Below are 20,797 nucleotides of genomic sequence, written 5' to 3' on the forward strand. Positions count from 1 at the left end.
GCTCAAACCTATCTAAAAGTAAGGTTTTGATCCACCTCCAGTAATTCTTGAAATAGACAATAGTCCACTCCAAAGGCTATCCAAAGTGAAGGGGCCTGAGAGTTGTATTTTCTTAAAGTCTGAGTTTAAAAAACAATGAAAAGTCAGGTTATTTGATAAATACATTAAAACGAGCAAAACACATCAAAATATGGCTTTAACTATCTATATATTCTATACTAACCAATAAGAAGAAGGGTTCCAACAGCTACGCCTCCACCTGGAAACAAAACAAAATTAAGAATAAAGTAAGACTACATTTTAATACTATGTTAGAGAACAATTAAGTTTTCTTAGTTTATAAGTCAAAGAAAGGTGATAACGGGGAATTTAAAAATATAAAAGTGAACAACATTTTAATTACCGTTGCAATACTTCCTACAATTGTCTATTATGAAATAATTATACATTACATGTAATTATATATTACACATTACAATTACTTTCACAATATACTGTACTATCATCATTGTGGTAAAAAGATCCTGCAGAGCTCTACACAACTACGCTCAAGTACTACAATAATGATGTATAGTCTGAGCTAGCGAATTATTACTTGGATGACTCAAGTGAGTAAACATTCTCCAAATTAAATCTATATTAATCACTATCAAGTGATATTTCTTTGTACCAAGAACCAAGTATGCAAAGTGACCCACTAAGAGGCTAGCAAATTCCCACGCTAGCCAATGAGGCAAAATCCTTGCTTCACTAGTTTTTATCTTATTACTGAACACAGACATAGCAATAAGACAGGTAGGATTTCACCCCATGAAACCTGGACTGACAGATCATAAACATCATAACATATCTGAAAAAAAAATTTACTATAAAGTCTTTTATAGTATGTCTTGGACATAAAAACAACTCTATGAATGCAGCTGATTGAAATATTTGTTCAAAAATAAAAATACATTTTGACAGATTTATACATGGCCACTATTATTTTTCTTTCTTTCTGCTTAAACAATTACAATCAATGCTTATGTTCCAATCACAGATGACTGAATGAATAATAGACAGAATAGAATACTCTCAATATGGTTTGATACATAGATGCTTATCCCATTGATCTCAACAGTGTGGAGGACCAGAAAAAATAATCTATGAACTCCCATCCTGACTGCGTTATTTCCTCCTTGAAGAGAGAACAAGCATAATTATGTAACAGTGGTTTAAATGGTTGTCCCAAGAAGGAATTTTTACAAAGATGGTAAAAGAATTAATATTTTATTTTAGGTGAAGAGTAAACTGAATTATAATCTGCATTCCAAGACTGAAAATAGTGGAATAACTTGAAAACAGGCTACAAATATTTTGTTGAACAATCATATAAGACTGTGACAGGAAAGCTAAAAATTCCTGGAAGTGTTCAGATGGCCATATGTAACCAGCCTATTGTAGTGTTTTGTATAAAGGAAACTGCAGTATATCTTCTGCACCTACATACTGCTTTAAAAGCAAGTTAGGAGCAAACTGAATCACATCAGCACAATATCCAAAGTTCCTGATAAAAGAAGTCAATTCTGGACTGCATAGATAGACTCTAGTGAACAGGATAATTCAGTCTATCAATTTAAGAGCTCATTAAAGTTCACTTGAAATTGATTCTAATAGGGATTGGATCAACTTCTTAATCTTAGCTCTGCTAGCGGGACTACGAATGTCTGTAGCACCTGTAATGTTGATATATACCCAGAAGGAAGAGAAAAAGGAAATTTCTCTCCTGCAGGCCAAAAAAATGCTAATATTGTTACATAATAACACCTGAATTAAAACCACAACAGAACCACTTTGTAATCATGTCATGATGTACCACAATTTGAGCAGTACATCACAGTGCATATGTTTAGTCAGCTACTAACTTCACAGTTATAGTTCAACACATCATAGTTTTTTTAAGCTATGCTCCTGAGTCAAGATGTACAAATGCCTCAATATTTACAGCAAGCTTATCAAGCAATCAAGCATTTCCTAGATATTTAAAAAAAAACCCAACTGTAAGTAGTTTACCAGAAAGTTAGAATCACTCATGAAATCCCCATGTTCTAATCCACCAATTTTTGTTTCATTTTATTTGTTTGGAAGATAAATGTAAATTAACCCAAAAGACATACTGCAGGGGAAAGGAGAAAAAAAGACCAAAATCAGAAATCATACAGGTGGTTGGTACAAAGTATGCTTCCAATATTTACTGCATTCAGTTCTCAGGGAGACAGAACACACAGGTTACTAACAACAGTTGTTAGCACATGTTCTATATAGCACGTAGAAAACAATAGCTCAGAATTATGAGATTTTACCAAATCATAGCTTGACATAGAAAAGATGATCAAAATAGCCATAAGTAATGTATTACCTCATGGCAATGAGGACTTAAAATCTTGGTTATAAAAATCTCACTTGTAGCCACCACAGAAGTAGTGTCTTCTGCTTTTAAATTGCTTGCACAAGAGAGAATTTGTTTGTCAAACAGTATGTCAGTGCAGTTGAAATTCTCACAAGCTATATTTGCAGATCATCAATTGTACTGTCTCTTTTTACAAGCCAGAGTTGTAACATATGTGCACATACCCTGGTTGCTAAAGGCAAACTCAGGTCAGAGGATTGGCTTTACATTATCAGATGTAGTGAACAGTTTGAACAAGTGTATTCTATTAGATGGAATGTAAAATTATTGCAGTTACCATGGTTACATATTCATATTACAATGAACAACAATAATAGTAAATTAAGCAAAAAACAGATGACATGAAAAAGTAGCGGGAATGCTGACAGAATCAAAAGGAAGAGGTAAAATCTTCAAGTTTCCTAAGAAAACTGCTGTAAACTTGTAATTCTTTCTGATTTTGCTATTTTAATTTTTCTTTGCCAGTATCTAAGGCAGTGGTACACGTAAACAACTAAGGAAAACTTGTAACTTTCCACATTGCTACCTACAGCAATAAGATTTAAGATCTTATGGACAGAAACGCAACAAACTTTGCAAGTTGGTAAGTGTCCCCATTGTTTTCAAAGCATATCTGTGACCTCTTTCCAAGCAGCTTGAAACAAAACGTTCAATACCAAGCATGTGATGGTTATATTACAGCTCATTACAGAGAACTGCTTCAGCACAAATCCAGCATATGTGGTCTATAAACCTTGAAAGTAAACTTGAATATAAAGGCTGGAGATGTAAAGAACATCTTAATGGTCACACAGCATTTGAAATCCAGCATTTATCTACCACTTCTTTTTGAAAAGAAATGCATTTATTAAGAAGACCTAGCTATCAACAATAATGTAACAAATCAGACAGTAACTGTAGAGTAAAAGAAATTCCTCCAGGTATCATCCTCTGCCTCTTCCTCTCTTCAAAAGTTCCTAAAATTAGACCTCTGTTTGATGACACCATGGTTTCCCTTACTCACACTTATTCATAAGCTATATCTTCACGTCTGGCAAATAATACTGTATCTGGGTTGCAGCTTCTGGACAAGGCAAATTTAAACCCAGGCACAAACCGAGAGATCTAGAAGACTGCCTGGTGACCACTAAAAAATATGTCTATGAAAAATACCAGAGTAAACCAGTTTATAGTAACTTTCATTAGGAATTTATACTGAAAGGTTTGTCCTCAGTCCCTGGTGACAATAAAATTAAATATTTTGTACAGTCAATTATTTAACTGCTAGTGGCCAAGATGAAAGGAAAAAAGTAAGCATTTTTTAAGAAACACATAAACAGCAATCTGCAAGACATTTATGAAACATTTCCACACACCTCCAAAAAGGACACAAAGGAGACCAAGTACAATACTTCTACAGTCACCAGCATAGTGGGCTGCATCAACAGAAGCTCAGACAGCGGGGTCAAGGGATGTGACTATTCCCCTTTACTCAGCACTCATTAGATCACATCTGGAATACAATGTCCAGTTTGGGGCCCCTCGGTACAAGAAAGAAGTAAACATAAACTTAAGTGAGTCCAGCAGAGGCGAACCGAGATGGAGCAAATGACCCAAGAGGAGTGGCTGAAGGAGCTGGGCTTGTTTAACCTGGAGAAAAGAGGAAGATCTAATAGCAGCCTGCAGGTACCCAAGAGAAGCTACTGAGAAGACAGTTTAGCTCTTTGCTGAGGCACACAGTGGGAGGGCAAGAAACAACAGCAATAAACTGAAACAGGAAAAGTTCCAAGTGGATATAAGGAAAAAGAAAATTCCCTACAGACATAACTAAGCATTGGACTGGGTTGTCCAGAGAGGCTGTGAAATCTCTGCCATTGCAGATTTTCAAGACTCAAATGGACAAAGCCCTGAGCAACCAACTCTGAATTCCATCCTGAGCCTGCTTTAAGATTGCAGTAGATGAATTCCTGAGGTCTCTCCCCAGCCTCCCAAATCAATGATTCTGTACAGGTCCGGTCCACCTAGCTGGGTGGTCTGTTTCCAACAATGCCTAATACCTGGTGTCAGTGGAAATTTTATTATAGTACAGCATGTTTGGCATGAGTCTTTCCTGGCCTACCCACCTAGCCTCCAGAAATCAGTGATTTAAGGGCTAGGAGGTTACGAAAGATTTAACACAGGAACAGAGAGTTTTCCATTTTTTCAAAGATGCCACAACCCAGAAACTATCTTAAAAGTATTTTCAAAAGTTGCTATTCCTAGGGTGGAAGAACTTTCTTGATGTTTAAGTGTAAAACTTGTTAAGGTCAGGAAATTACTGAATATTTAAAAGACAAGGAAAGGGTGCTTTAGAAGGGATCCTGGGTTTACGGGAAGAAGTGTCCCCAGTTTCTATAACAAACCACTAATTATGTTAGCAAGTGCCTGGACATTTAGGAGACTGCCACCATGGGAACTGTCTATACCTGACCCGTGCTGTGCAAAATCCACTGTTTATAAAAGGGAATATGAAGAACCGGAATATTCAATGCAACTCTTATATTTATGCAATTAGAGGGGTTCACAAATTACACTCGCTTAATGACATACTTCTCTCTTAAGGAGGAAGAGCTTTCTCCACAAGGACGCAAATCCCTGACGAAAGTACAGGTGTTCCCTACCAGACAAACACACAAAAGATACAGAAGTGTGATTCTGCTTAAGATACACAGGCTGAAAAATCTTAAATGGATACAACTTTTACATTTATCATTACTTATATAAAACATCCTTAGAAAGAAAAGTGGTATATTCCTATATTCCATGTACTCTTCCAAGGAAGAATGAACAAAGCTAAAGGCAAGCCTTCCTCACCTAAAAGGAGTCCCATCTACATACACTGAAGATGTACTGCAACTGTATCACTACTTAGTAAAAGGATCATGCGTCCCTCGTGCATACAGATAAAACACGCTGTTTATATGAGCAAAAAGAATTAGTTCCCAGTCCAAGTAAGCCATGCTAGTTCATGCCACAGATTATAACATAGCAATGGTTCACAACAGATCAGTCCAAGGAACTATCCTGCATCTTGACACTGACAGCAGGCATAAGGAGATTCACTGACAGCAAGAACAGCGTCACGCCAGCGTACCTTATCTAAACGGGGCATTTATAATGATGTAGCAGTGGCGAGCAAGGCAGAAAAGGCACGCTGAGAACCCAACCTCACGGTCGAATGCATCCTAAAAATTGCCATACTGAAGAACCAGCACTACACCACCTTCGACTACGAGTTAATTCAGCAAACATGTTTTTTCTCCAAAACCGAAAACTTCAGGCCCCTTACTGTGACAGTTTGCAATACGACAGGACCGTGTGACTAAGTAAATCTACACAGCAGCTTCCCACTCCGGAAAGGTTGCTTAAACCGATTTAAACGAACGGTAAACGGCGATCTTCTCCTCCGCAAGCAGCCTACAAAGCGGGCGCACCTGCCCGCACCGCCTCCCTCCTCCTCACACCGGGGCGGGGGGGCTCAAGGCGGGAAACGGCTCCTGCTTTGCCCCTTCCTCTTCCCACCCCTCCCCGTCCTCCCCCCCCATCCTCCCCCCCAATCCCGGGAACGGTGGGGAGGAAGGAGAAGCCTGCGGGAGTAGCTGCGGGGTCACGGAAGGTAAATGACAGGCAGGCCCCGGCAAAGGAGAAGGCCGCCGGGCGGGGGAGGAGGGCCGGCGGCAGCCGGGTCCCGGGTCCCAGGTCCCGCTCCCCACCAACCTAGCACACAGTCCAGGGAGGGGAGCCCGCTGGAGAGCAGCAGCTGCCCGTGGCGAACGGAAGGCCGAGTGCCGGCGACCGCGGCCAGGCGGCTGCCGGCCGCGGCCTTCCGCTGGAAGCTGGTGGCGCCGCGGCCCCGCGCCGCCCCGCCGGCCGCTGGGGCTGCCGCCATCTCGGCTGCCTCTCGGTTGACAGGAGCGAGGGGACGCCGGGAAGAATCGAGCCCTTTCCTCTCCACCAATGGGAGAGCGGCATGGGAGACGCGCTATCCAATGGGAGGCCGCGTTGTTTGCACGTCCCGGGCTCAAGGGGCGGGGGAAGGGTTAGGGCGCCCGGTAGCGAGCAGGCAGGTGAGTGTGGCGGGGCCGGGCCGGAGGGCGCGGGGTGCCGCTTCGGCGGGGGTCCCGGGCCTTGAGGGGTCCCGGGGCTGAGGGGGGCCGGTAGCGGGAGGCGGCGGCCGCGCCTCGTCCCGCCCTGGCGCGGGGGCCGGCGTGAGGAGGCGCGGGTGGTGCGGTGCCGGTGACTCGGCCGGGCTGCGGAGGGGACAACCCCGCTTTCCTCTCGGGGGACGGGGCTTGGGGTGGCCGAGGCGTCGTCGGTGAGGCTCGAAGCTGAGCGAGTGGTGAAGGGAGAGGCCTGGCCGGCGCACCCCTGGGTTACCTCGGCAGTCCCTGTGCCGCGCCGTCGGCATCGCCCTCTTCAAAAACAAGCCGTTCTTGTGTGCCAGCCCGGAGGCGAGTGGGAAGGCAAAAGTATTTGAAACGTTCTTTTTCCTCTCGCGGTGTTCTGAGTAACTGTATGTAACGCAGTATGTAAGCGTGCTCGGAGCCCCTCTCTTGTTTGTAAATAGCCGCGGATCTGTAATAAACGTATGATTTAAGACCTCTCGCTGGGAAGCAAGATCTTGCATCAACGTGATGGCTCTGGACCACGTCATAAGTTAAGAGCTGTAGCAGAAAAAAGTTGCTTTGTGTGAGAAATGTGATTTCTGTGCTTTTTTTTTTTTTTTTTTTGGGTAGCATTTACTGTTGAATCCGTTGCTAATACCACAGAAAGTTTTTTGTGTATTTTGGAAGATTGGCATGTTCTTTACTCTTTATTAGCAATTTGTAGATGGTAGCCTGTGGTCTTGTACTTGGCAGCAAACAACTGCCCTAAACTGAGTATATGTAAAAATTGGTGAGATATCTGAACTTGATGTTTCCTTTTCTGTTCATGTAATATACAAAGACATTAAAATGATTTTTATCTTAATGAGAAATTTTAGTATGCTTGCTTTGTAAATCAACACTTTGTTATGGTACTCTGAATTTAAGTGAAATCCCTATGTGCATACAGAATAGCCACTATCACAAGTATTTGTGTATTTTTTTAATCTATTGGTACTTCAGATGCATCCCAAGCTACTTGAAGACAATTGCACATAGCAGGACGTACTAATGAGGCTCTAATGTTATAATTCCCCACTCTCAATCTTTAATCTCAGTGAATGATTTTTGTTATTGCTGTAAACCATGGGTTTTGAACACCTGTGTTGTCAAGCCATTTTTTTTCATTGAGGAAAAAAATAATCCTCATATTAAATATGAACAGCAAGAAAGAGCAACAATGTGTTAATAATCCTGAACCTCAGAAGTTTTTCCTTCATAACAAATTCAAACTCGGGAAGTTTCAGTATTACGCAATTTCACCAGCTAGGAGGACATTTGTTTTGCTGCTGGCCAAGCTTCTTTACATGTTAGGCAGTGGACAGTTTTAAGATTTTTATCAGGAGTAGCAAGAGTTTGTCTTAAAAGTTTTATATTTGCTGCTAACCTGTGAAATACTGAATAATAAATATTTAACTTCAAATGTAGATTATTGTTTGGTGAAAGAAGTATTTGTCTTTAGAGGGAAAAAAGCAAAGGATGCATTTGAAAACATGGCAAGAAATATACCTCTTAAATGTCACTTCTGTAGGATCTGACTAATGATTTGTGAATATCTGCAATAGGAAAGACTTTAACAAAATAAAGGCATAATTCACAACTCTTAAAAAGAGTTCAAGAATCTGTTATTGTCAGTGGGATCCTATGGTGTAAATTCTGTATAATTGAGTGAGGAGACTGAAACTTACAGAGCTCTCCACTTTTAAAACTTGTCAACTCTTCCATTTCTTCCTGTACTGTCATTCTGGAGTCTGGGTACCTAAATATTTCAGATGTGAGTGCTTGCACATGTGTGTAACACTATTAAAAATTGCAGTATATCTGTTACATAACTTTTTTTTAATAAAATGCTTGTAACCCAATGAGGTTATCTTTAAGTTACCACTTACCTATCAGAAAAAAATCAAAATACATACTATATGCACTTTCTCAGTGATTATTGTTTTCCCCATTCCAAGTAGTACATTTCCTTTTGTTACTTCAGTGAGACAAAGTACTTTCTTGCTTGTTTTTTTAAATAAAATAGACTAATATAGGTTGCATTAACTTTACAGTATAGGTGTAAACATATATCCAGGGCTAAGTCCTCTCTTTTGTTTTTCCGTTTCTTGTTAGTACTTCTGACAGGTAGTTTTTATGCTTTCTTCCTTACCTCATTTTCATACAGGGCAACTAAAACTAGAGGCTAAATAATTCCTTCCTTTTTTTCTCTTTAATTTTGGAGCCCACATAATGAAAGTATTTTGCAATTGGGAATACTTGTGCTGTGGTGCTAACTTTTTTAGAGTTTCTTGATTAAAGTGCAAGTTTACTGGAAATCTCAGCATCTCCTGAGCTGATATAATAGGTCAGTGTTACTAAAAAAGGAAGTCTCATTTCCTTTTCCTCTGCTTCCAGTCCAACAAACCCTGGTGCTTGTCAGATCCTTTCTTGAGCTAATTCAGCTCACTAATCTGACTTGGAACTGTCTATCAACTTTCTTAATAGTTTCATTTTGTGTCGTACTGCTGAGTTGATGCAACAAGGAAAAGGGCATATACACACAGTGGGGAGGGGGTAGCTGAACCTTCTACCTCTTGCTGACTGTGAAGCTTGCAGCTATTTCAGAATTTCATGTATTTTTAAATAAAGTGATATATTTGTTACAAATTTTGTGAGTTGACATCCTTTGAAATACAGAGAAACTGTCTCTTGCATTGTAACTAATAACAGGAGAGACTGTTTCAGATATTAAAAAAAATACCGAGAAGTAGAAATAGTTTTTCAGTATAAGAACTGAATGTTTAAAAGTACTGCAGTAGTTCTGTTTGTGATGTTTGCTTTTCCTCTGTTACCTTTTAAGATGATGGTTACACTTAAAGTCCTATTGATTTAGAATGCAGGTGGAAATAAGCATTTTTCAAAGATTTAATTTTTTTTAAAAATTTAACTATTTAATACAATAAAGCTTTACAAATGAATATGTGCTTATAAAAACTCCACTTAAAATATCTGACTTACCTGCATTTCATTTCAGATGAGTATAGAAGAAACTAACTTTATGAAAATGTCTTTATTTTTAAGTCAATGATGTTTCATTTTCAGGAAGAATAATAGCTTTTTCACTCTCTTTGAATGATACTAAAGGTTTGCTTATGTTCACATGTCCACTTGCCAAAAGATAAATTTCCAGCCATTGTAAAAGGTCCCACTAGGGGCTGTCTGACAGAAAGCAAGACCGCAGAAATTGTAATTCTAGATATTACTATATATAAAAAAAAAAAACCCTCATCCTCAAATACACATTAGTAGGTAGATAGGTCCTACTATTCCTGCTTTAGGGGTGGAATTGAAATGCATAGAAACTAAACACGGAAATGATTGCAAGTGATCAGGAAATGTCTTGGCAAGTTTTTTTTCTTGTCAGCTGAGCTATGGCAACTATGGTCATACTCAGCTCATTGTAAAATGGAGAAGTTTAAACGTTTGTGTCCAGATTGGGATGTCTTAAACCGTAGAATAATCAGCTTTTCTTTCTTGCAGCTCACATATTATCATGTAGACCTGATTAAATGTTTATGTCAATTTTAACTGCAAATCTTAACTCTAGTATGAAGAAATCAAGCACTCTCTTTTCCATTTTTTGTAAACTTGGTGATCCAATTCAACTACTTACCTATGCCAAATGCAGATTCTAAGATGGATTAAGAGGATTTTGGGTGAGAATTCCCTAAGGAAAAAATGGAGGGGATACAATGGGTGACTGAGAGAGCAATGAAAACATTTGGGAAAAGGTATGCTTGGAATTTGATCTGCGAGTATGTTTGTAGTTTCTCTTCAAAAGCTGTAGCCTACGGATTTGGTGAAAATCCTGGTGTCCCCAAAATAGCAGTACTTCTTAAAGTGTGCTTTAGATATATCTGCTTGATAAGAGGAAAGACACCTGTTGTGGCTGTCACTGCCTCTCTTCTTTGTTTACTGCCTGCAGCCTGCGTGGGTTGCAGATGTAAACTCTTAGGACCTTCAGTTAATGCAAGCTGAGGCTGTGTTTGCGTGAGCAGTGTTTCTCAACGAGACCATGTTATTGATGTACATACTTTATTTTCCTTGGTTTTAATTGTGCCTTACAAGATTCAGTGTATGCTCTTGTCCTTCTGTGGTAAAAGGCAAAATGCTATCCATTTTGGAATAAAACATGTCAGTGCATTTTGTTTCAAAACCCTATGTCTGCCTGATCAGTTTTCGGTAATATTTTTCTGTTGGGTTTCCGTATGGGATAGAGAACTAGAAAACTGCATCCTAATGGCAGTTCTAATTCATAATCTTATTAGCGTTTGCTGTTACATCGCCAAGCTGCTTCCCTCATCAGTTCTGGAATGTGATGGTATTAGACTGTACTGATTAAAGTTTTATAGTCACCAAATCAGATTAGCTATTGAGTCACCTGACTAGGTAGGGTTTGCAGTCATGTGATCCAATGCCCTGCTGAGCTCCCGCTGGGAGCTGAAACAAGGTAGTTTGCTTTTGAGATGTTCTTAAGTATCTAACAGCATGGGTCGTGGATTATGGCTGCAAAGAAGATGGCTTCATTTTCCTGATCTTTGAACTAGCTAGAATGGGATAAGTTTGAAAGTGCAGGATCTTCAGGCCATGAGCCAACAACTGGAAAGAATGTTTAATCCTGGAAGTTGTGACACCAAAAGACCTGGGGTTTTTTTTTTTTTTTTTCAGTATGAAAAAGCTTAAAGACTACTTATCCAATCAGTCCGTGGAGAACGCAAGGATTAGTGGGAGGGTTTAAGACATACCAGTTGTATGATATTACATAAAACATGATATGATTTTCTTCAGAAAGCCTCTGGATGTTACCTAAATGCATCCCTGTGGGTATACTGAACAACAGAGATGAAAATTTAAACCTGTGTCTAAATTAAAACGGCTCTTTTAAAATAGAAGTGAATAAATTAGGAGACATGAGTTAAAGTGGTATGTGCTGAAGACAGTAATAAATCATAAAAAAAGCGATTGTTTCTGTAGTTTCAGATTATAAAAATGTACAGTATAGTATTACTGAAACTTGTGGAACAGTAGTATTGAAAATGTCTTGGAAGTTGCATGTACTGTCTTAATAAGCATCATACAGATTAGTGGTATATTTCATAGAGATTATTTTCCTTCTGTTTATCATAAAAAGAGGAGTTTCATTTAAAAAAAATTAATTAAATATACTTGTGAGATAGGACTAAAAGCAATAAGGGAAAAAACCCAACAACTAGAAAGGAGTATTATTTGTATGATGGCTTTTGATATTCTGTAATGTTTTCCATATGGGGTTCCATGTCCATATAAAGCTTACTTCAGGATAAAAACCTAGAAATTAAGACAGATTGATTGTAGCCTTTTCAGATGCTTATCATCCAGAAATCTATTTCATGTTGAATACAAATGGCTGCCCTCAAAGAATAAAACAGTTTGTCACTTCAGCGTGTCAGTGGAAGAGGTGAAGAGTAAACTTGGTGTTTCAACTGGAAAAACCTTATTTAAATGCGTTAATATTTTCAGCCTTCATTTTTCTCTTCTGGTTGTATCTGCACATATTTCATTAAATAGGCTTTTCTAAAGCTAGGTAAATAGTGTAGGTAATTATGATTTATGGAAAGGAAAGGTTAATAGCTGTGACTTTTTACAATGTAATTTATATTAGTGCAGTTTATGCAAAGGTACAGAGTAACTTATATTACATGTGCTTTTAGAGCCTAAGATTCACTGAATATCTGTAAAAATACAAGTATCATTGAAATTAGTTTATAATTGCCATAGCATTTTTTCCTGATATGCTGGTATTACAAAGGTTAAGAATGGGCACACTTTGGATTTCAAAAAAGCATTGTGTTTTCTGCTAGGTTGTTAGGGCTTTTAGTCTTCAAAGGCATTATTCCAAATAACCACGTTGTTTCTATTACAAATCTACAGTATCAGCAGGTGCTGGAATACAGGCAATGTTTGCTCCTCACCTACATTGTGGAGTTTTATAGAAGGTGCCTTTTTTTTTTTTTTTTTTTTTTTTTTTTGTTTAGCTGTTTTGTCCATCATCTCTGCAGTATTGTGAGACCTGAAACCTGTGAAATGCTTTGGCAAAGCACTTGAGGCCTGCCTATGGCCGGAGAAGATTTAACCAATCACCTTAGAATTCTTTTAAAATTGGAGTTCATCTCTGCTTGCTGAAATATTTTTAAGTAGTTTTCATAATGGAGAATTTTCCACCTCTTCTAATGTTAGCCAAAACCAAACAGTGATGTTTCAACAAGAAGTACTTCCGCAGTAGTTTCTGAAATTAAAAGTAAACGAGCTGGGTCGTAAGTCTTCTAGTTGCACAGACCCACCTGTCTGACCTCCCCTGTTACAAAGGAAATGTTATTGTTAACTCTTCTTATGCCTACAGGTAACTTCAGACGACTGTGCTGAAGCGTAGAATCTGTATTGCTGACATTTTTCAGCTTAGCTTTCAACAACAGGCTCTGACATCTGTTGAAGTATGACGGGCATGCTAGGTGAGGTTTGGAAGGTTCCTTCTCTGGGGTAGAATGGTGAACTGACGGTTAATTGAAAATAAGTCTCAAAACCTTGATGATTGCAAAGATGGGAATCTTTGACAACATGCTTACATGTAAGGATGTAACTTCTTGGCGAGTCCCACAAACTTGGACCCTCAGCTTTCCAGTGGGCTGGCCAACGATGTATTCTGATCATTGCGGCTTCCACAGATATTCCAGGCAGGTAGGTTAATGCTAGCTTGGTTTTTCAGCCACTGCCAGTGTGGAATTAACTTCAGATAGTGTAGTATCCGCTAACAAGCGGTTTTTTCCCCTTTATCGTCCATTCTGTCTTAGATTTATGAACCGCTCAATCTTTAGTCTGATAAAGACAGGCAAAAGAGCAGTGGTTGAACTGAAATGCATATAGGTGTGTTACAAGGAGGTAGACGTAGTAATTTATATAGCACCGCGAATAGCGATGCGGTTACTGACCCAGTTCAGGATGGCACTAGTTCTGGCTTTCCCAAGTAGTGGTGTCAGTCAGTGGCTTCACAAAAGCGTACAGCCCTCAGGTTTTGCTGGGGACAAGGTACTGCAGAGTCATAGGAACATTCAGATGTATTTGATGGGCTTCCGTCTAGTTTCACAGCATTGTGACCATCCATAGAGTGGGGGATGAACCAAGATGTGCTGCTGTGAATAATTCTGTAGAGCTGTGTAACTCTACCTTTTCTGAGCACAGAGACGGAAGTCTTGCTTGCTTTTCAAAAGATATGACTTGTAAAAACTTGTTTAGAATGGTAAACTAATGAGGTCATTGAGAAGTAGATGAAGAAAAGAGGCATTTTGGACTTGAAGTAGGCAAGAACTACAATTTAGATTTTTCAGTGTGAATTATAAAGTTAGGTAAAACAAGCAAGCAATCTAGTAAAACTCACTTTAAATGTAAAAAGCCAGATCAACTACTGGCTACTTGATAAAACTTACATTCAGAAAACACTGAATATCTGGCTTTTTTGTAGCCTAGCAAACTTCCATTATTCTTTATCTCAATGGATTCAGCTTCTTCCAATTCTAATACTAAGCCTGCCAATTCCACACCAAAACTGCTGTATTTGCTGAAATCCCATTTCAGGAGCGTGTATCTGGGAGTAGGGCTGCAAGCTAGCTCCCTTGCGCCTCAGTGTTTGAGAATCACCTCTGTGATTCTCCAGTTACTATCTACGCAAGCCAAGTTATTATCTACTCAGTAATGCATTGAAGTTTGTGATGACTTGAGTTAGCTTTTGCTAGCTTAGATATTAGTGCTGTGATGGTAGCTGGAAAAGTTTGTTTTATTGTTGAAACCTTTATATTGTATGAATTGCATAAGAATATGAAAAAAGTTTTGGTTGTAGAAATATACATTTATCATGAGGTGCTTGAGTTGCATGGCTGCTATCATTTTTTCACCCCCAAGTACTATTTTGCATTTTGTGTGAGATTACGTATGCGAGATGAATGAAAATAAATCAATATTTAAAGTTGTAGCAACGGAAACAGATCGAGGGAAACTGAAACATCATCAGGGTCATAGAAACAAGAGTATTGTAACTGGTAACTGCAGAGTAACTTGCAATACTGTATTGTAAATGGGACAGACTTAAGGTTGTGGTTGCTAGTGTAAATGTGAGCTTCACGAATTGTTTCAAGGTCCTATCTTGTTTTTTGTATGAAAATATATATGTGTGATTTCATTACAATGGGGCGCTCATTCTGGAGGAAGTAATTTATCTGCATTTTTAGTCTGAAGACTTACATGTACTTGATTCTAATATTTCTTCAGTTTCCATATTTTCATTATTTCTGTGAATTAGAGCTGTCTCTGTGTCCCTAGCAGAGGAAGACAGGTAATTGAGCTTCTAAGTACATTTTTATGTTTCTGAGAAAACAGTTGCACACTCTTGGAGCTGCATGTTTCCACCGTTTCTCTTTATCAACTCCGCTTCCATTAGTCCCAAAAAGTGTGAAGCAGTGTTTCGTCTGATGTTCTCGTGCTATTGTCAAGCGGCAGTGATTTTTTTAATAGAATTTTTAACATTTCTGGCATAAGACCTAAAATTCAGAAAGGTTAAATTATAGGAAGATCATCAGCCTTCTCAGTGCGTACACAGCATCTGTGAAAGGAGCTGTATGACCAGTGATTCTTTTTCCTTTTAAAAAGGCAGTGTATGATGGAAGAAAGGGCAAGCCAAATTGCGTGCTTTTGGAACAAGCCAAGTTAGTAAACTTAGATGAAATAAAATCTGATCACTTACTAAAACTTTATTAAACAGTTTGTAAGAAGGCAGTTCAGTCAGGGAGACAGAATATTAGTGAAGTTAGACAACGATGTTTCTGTGCTATTTTTCTGTTTTACAAGTACTTGTGTCCTTATTTGAAATTTGGATTTGGGGTGGTTATCTGTGGTAAAAGAAGGCATATAGACCCTTTTTGGTAATCTGTTTGGTATCAGTGATAATGCATTTTGTAGGGCTGGAGTGTGCTCAGCGTCTTGCAGGTACTCTGCACCTCAGCATATAATCATTTGCTAAATTTGAGAAAGGCACCTGTACTTATTTGATTCACTAAGTAGTCAGTTTTCTCACTTATTATTGTGTCAGCTGTATCTTTTACTTTAAACCATCAAATTAAATAATAGTTTATGGTGGCTTTTTATTTTAGTTCATGCATTTAAAACCTGGAACTCAGATAAAAAGATAGTTTCAGAATAAATTCAGTATATTATTTATGAGTGGAGCAACACATTAGCATTGAGTTCACAATAGATCATATCGCTTTTATTCCATCTTACAAGCTTAGCAGCACAAACAGAATAATCAACATATTATTTGGCTGTCATCTGCTGAACAGAAACCAGAGATCACAAGGAGGTTTTCCCTAGCTGCAGTGATGGCCTTTTTGTTCCAAGCCCCCATCTGGGAGGGCCATGGTGTGTTATCATATGGAACGCGGGGTTTTCTGTAATCTGCTTAGCTGCACTGCAGTTTGAATCTTTATTCCATGTTTGTGTAATTTATAATTTTAATGAGACCATGGCTCTTGTGGGCTTTGAAATACATTAAAAGCTCTTTTGTGCATATGCTTTTGTTCTTGCTTAATAGGCTCAGTGTATTTAAAACTGATGAATTTTTATTCATGGATTTGGATGTCTGGGGATTAACTTAGACTGAATATCATTGCAGTCATCTATTGATGTTTGGAACTTCTTTTTAATACTTGTATCTGTAAGTGGAGAAGAACTTACAGAACTTGGGTTTTACACATAAACCAACCAGCTCAGAAATAATTAATAAAATTTTATTGAGCAATGAGAAAAAGTACTAATTATAGGTGGTGGGGGTTTTTCCGCATAAACTCATGTGAAATACAATTTGTGCTATGAAAAAAATAAGTAGTTGAATCCATGTACATGTGTGTATTTGGAACTTCATAATTAAAATACAATTTGGGAAAGCCATCAAAATTTTTGTAGAATAATAGCAGTGGCAAGCACTTGATTTGCATTTTTCTTCTGTTCAGGTAACTTGTAAATACTGAGCTCACTTTTGTCTGACTGTATGTTTCTTTTCTCCTGATTTTTAACATATTTTTTAATGCAGAGTATGCATAAGATATTTCATTAGACGGTGATGCTTGTAACTGGGAAGTATCGATGAACACACAGAAAGATTCTTTATTACTATTGTTATATTTTCTGACAGTGCTAAAACTGGTCTTGTTTTTTGCTTTTGTATTTTTCAAATGTTTAATAATAGGTTTGATTTACTAGTTGTGTTAACATCTCATACTGTGTGATTTCTGTGTTCATAAACCACTATGGAGTACTCTTCAATGATGGCATTCTAATCTGAGACTGACACTGGGGATAAGATTAGGACACTTGTATTTCTTTCTAAACAGTCTTGCTGATGGTGTACATAAATAGGTTGCTTTGTTTAATGTGGAGGGTTTTGGGTTTTCTTTTGTTTGTGTTGTTTTTGTTGTTTTGTTGGGGTTTTTTGTTGTTTTTGGTTTTTTACCAGCAAACAATCCTCTTTGTAATGACAAATATTTTAAGTAAACAGCCTTTTTACTTGTCAGTGCATAGGGGAATTATTTACCCCTCTTCTATTCAATGCCTTGAGTAGTATTTCCAAAAATTCCTGCATATTTCTAGAAGGTGTGTCAGCACTGGTAAGTGCAGGGGACATATGAGCCATAGACAATTTCAGTTTCTGTAGGGTTGTAGATTTTAAGTGCCTAATGTGAAAATTGGACTTGTAACTCTTTGTCTTGGTTAATTAAAATTAATTTTAAATGTTTACATATATATGTCTCAAGAAAGTAAATTTTTTGAAATTTAAGATAGATGCCTATAGCTCAGAATATAATTATTTGACCCTTGTCATATAGACATGGTACGTTTTTCTGCGTCACCAGGAAAGTGACTGTGCTGTCTGTCAGACTTTTGGCGTTTGTCCTAACTTTGACATTGTTACAGGAAACTGTTAAGTGAGTATTTCAGCATCCCTCAGAGGCTCAAACTTGCCATGTACGACGATGCCTATGCTATTTGCTCAGCTATTTGGATTTCTCTGTTCAGCAAAGATAAGTGTATAGAGCTGCAGAGGAAGACAGAAGCCCTGGAATGCATCTGACCATTAATACAGTGTTTTATACAGGGTTGTGGGATTGTTAGGAGTTGCTTCCCAAAGGTAAATAGAACCAGTGAGAGCTACTTGAAATCTGTTTTGGAAAATTGCTCGTTCTTATGTAGGTAGTCTCTAGTTTAACACCAGAGGATTTTGCACTATGTGTATTTATGTTTACAGGACTGAGCTCCTTGTCAGCTTGAGATCAGTAGATGAAGGAGCACTTGTTGGCGACAAACTGTCAGTGCCTAGTAGAGATAATGTGGAAAAATAGTCTTCTCTTCCAGAATATCACCAAGCTTTTTCAGATTTGCCAGACTGAATCCAGTGTTTCTTCTAGAGAAAACCAACAACTAGAAATACAAATCAAGTTCTGCCTGACCTCCTGCTGGGAAAGACCTTTTGAAAATTGTTCCTTGTTTTGCTTTAGATGTTTGGAATCCTCAGATTATGATTAGAATATTTAAAACATTTTATGTTTATTAAGTTGTGTATCTGATATGGGAAGAATCTTTCCCAATAAACTTTATATACACCTCTCACTAGTCCAGCACATGTAACATTAATTTCATGCAGAAGTTTTAAAGGAATAGTTTAATATAAATAACAGCTCAAACATAAATATTTAAATAGCCTGGTCAGTGTGCATTTTTTTCTTTGTTTTGGGTTTTTGGATTTTTTTTTTAAAGTAATAATCTCAGAGTAACTCTTTGGGAAAAGAGATGGTGTAAATTATGGGATTACCCTGTGTGAAGAAAGGTGTCTGGTTAGAAGCGGAGAATGTTAGGAGTTTCTGTTAGCTGAGGAAAAACTGATAAACTATCACTAAATATTCAGTGAAAATTCAGAATTAGGAAGCATTATATAAAGCAAATGTGACTGGAAATTTTTTATTATAGTGAACAATGTATTTAATATCGAGTCCAACAATTTGTTTAGCCACACTTTCATTGGTTGTGACTTTGATTTTTCCTGTGTTTAAAATTTTGGCCCCATATGTTAAACTGTCTTACACAATGCCATTGGTTATCTGTAGATCATAAATCTGCTCATTGATTTCCTAATTTTATTATGTACACAGTTAATTGTAATCCAAGATTACAGCAAACAAGATGTTAATTTCTAGACAACCTATGTACATTTCCCTCGGTGTGATTGTTACAGAAGCAAAGAATACAAAGAGAATACCATTTGTGCTATCCTCACAGGAGCTGTCAATAAAAGATGTAATAGGGGATTTAGGAATCTGGAAATGGGCAACTAATTTATGTGGATCTATTTTATTTCAGCTAGAAAGACCAAGCTCTGTTTCGTCTGTACTGCATATTGCAGAGCACAGGCTGTCTATAGAAAACCAGGCGGCTGCATATGGATAGTCCCTTGATATCATTCACTTGCTGTGTAATCTTATTATGCAAAGTTCTAATCTTCACCTAGAATGAATGCCTCTGGGTCAGAATATAGTCATATCAGGGTTTTTGAGGTCATGTTTTGTGATCCTTAGCTTATTCTTCTAAGTAGGGCTGGGATTTAAAGAGTATTCCCCAGACACTAGCAGAGATAGACGGCAAAACCTGCTGCCTTTTTGGAAGACAAGACCAACATGAGGTCCCTGGTAGGATTAAACTTGATTTGTAGCTGTAGGATTTTTTAACAGATGTATTATTGGACAGGGAATAGGGGGCCACCAGCACAGCGAAATTGGATCACGATTGGCATTCTCAGGGAGTCCGCTGGCTGCTAAAACAGCAGCTGCATGTGGATTTGACTTCTTTCAGGTGAAGCGACTTCCAGTCATTTGGAAAGGATGGGATGAAAAGGAACCTTGGTGATAATTTTGATGTCTGCAAGATTTAGTACCAATGTAATGGGATTATCGGTAACACCTTCACTGCAGAAAAAGCCACCTGGCGCTATAACTGGCAGCAACTGAGAACTAATCCTTTCCCATCTCTTGGATGTCATTCATGAGGCTCAAAGTGATTTCCACCCTGCTAGCTGTGATTAATTTTATAAACAAACAAACAAACAAAAAAAATCAAACTCTGAAGGCACAGGCTATGTAAGGAAAAGGGAGCAGAAGATAACAGTAATTACATTTTGCATTTTATTTGCTGCAGGGGATAAACTATGCAGTTCTTGTAAAACCACCAGATTGTATTCTATGTGATAAAAATGGATGTGTAACCTTCTTTAATCAATGTCCATGTTTGGTATAAAAACAATGTCTATTTCAGTATAGAATTTTCAGCTACCTACTATATAATAGTAGGTAGTACCTGGAAGAAATTCCAACAGGTTTTATGCCGTTAGTTCTGTGATAAGGATGTTTATACAACAGAGCCATTAAGTTTTCAAGGGGCCTGTGACTTAAATCATTTGTTTTATTGTGCTTAATGGTCTTATGCTGTATCTGGTGAAGTTGCCTGCTGACAGCACTTTGTATTAAAATTAATTGTGTGATGTGCAAAAATGTTCAGCCGTTTACCTTCTTGTGCTCAACAGTATGGCATTGTTTAAAAATGTACTGATAAATAGTTTTCTGAGGAAACAATTATTTTACTGATGCTTAAGCTAGAGCAATTGTAAGATAAATATAATGTGGGGGTTTTTAATAAACTAGAGGTTATTTCTTTTTTGACTGGATTTACTACAACCATTCACTTATTAACTAGAAGTTGTTACTTAAAACTACATGGAAACTTTCAGGATTGTAGTTTTTCTGTGGAATGAACATTAGATGTCTAGAGATGGCCCTTTATGTTAAAAACTGAACCCCCAATCCTCTGAAGTTGTCTTGTTAGGTTCAAACTGTGTATGATCTAGGTGTATATATATGCCTTAATTTGAAATTAACTTTCTTCAGTAGTAATAAAAAGCCTTATGTAAGAACTAAGAATTTTTTCATCATTAGCATGACTATCTGATAAGCCTGAGCATTTTAAAAAAATCCATTATGCCACATTTATAAACTGGGACTGGTGGAATCCATGTCTT

General features: G+C 38.0%; 2 protein-coding genes across 2 annotated transcripts in view; one reads left to right on the forward strand and one right to left on the reverse strand.

The window, feature by feature from the left end:
- ELP4 (elongator acetyltransferase complex subunit 4) overlaps positions 1-6,391 on the reverse strand; it is a 157,587-nt gene extending 151,196 nt beyond the window's left edge. The window contains exons 1-2 of the mRNA XM_049820977.1: positions 6,185-6,391; positions 224-259 (exon numbers count right to left, since the gene is read on the reverse strand). Of these exons, the coding sequence (XP_049676934.1) occupies positions 224-259; positions 6,185-6,356 (208 nt within the window). The 5' untranslated portion in view covers positions 6,357-6,391. The remainder of the gene's footprint in view (positions 1-223; positions 260-6,184) is intronic.
- Positions 6,392-6,494: 103 nt separating this feature from the next.
- Positions 6,495-20,797, forward strand: part of IMMP1L (inner mitochondrial membrane peptidase subunit 1) — a 37,699-nt gene continuing 23,396 nt past the window's right edge. The window contains exon 1 of the mRNA XM_049819962.1: positions 6,495-6,534. The gene's annotated coding sequence lies outside the window, so the exon portion shown is untranslated. The remainder of the gene's footprint in view (positions 6,535-20,797) is intronic.

This window comes from Accipiter gentilis, chromosome 17 (assembly GCF_929443795.1).
Source record: "Accipiter gentilis chromosome 17, bAccGen1.1, whole genome shotgun sequence".
In the NCBI taxonomy this organism is placed as follows: Eukaryota; Metazoa; Chordata; class Aves; order Accipitriformes; family Accipitridae; genus Astur; species Astur gentilis.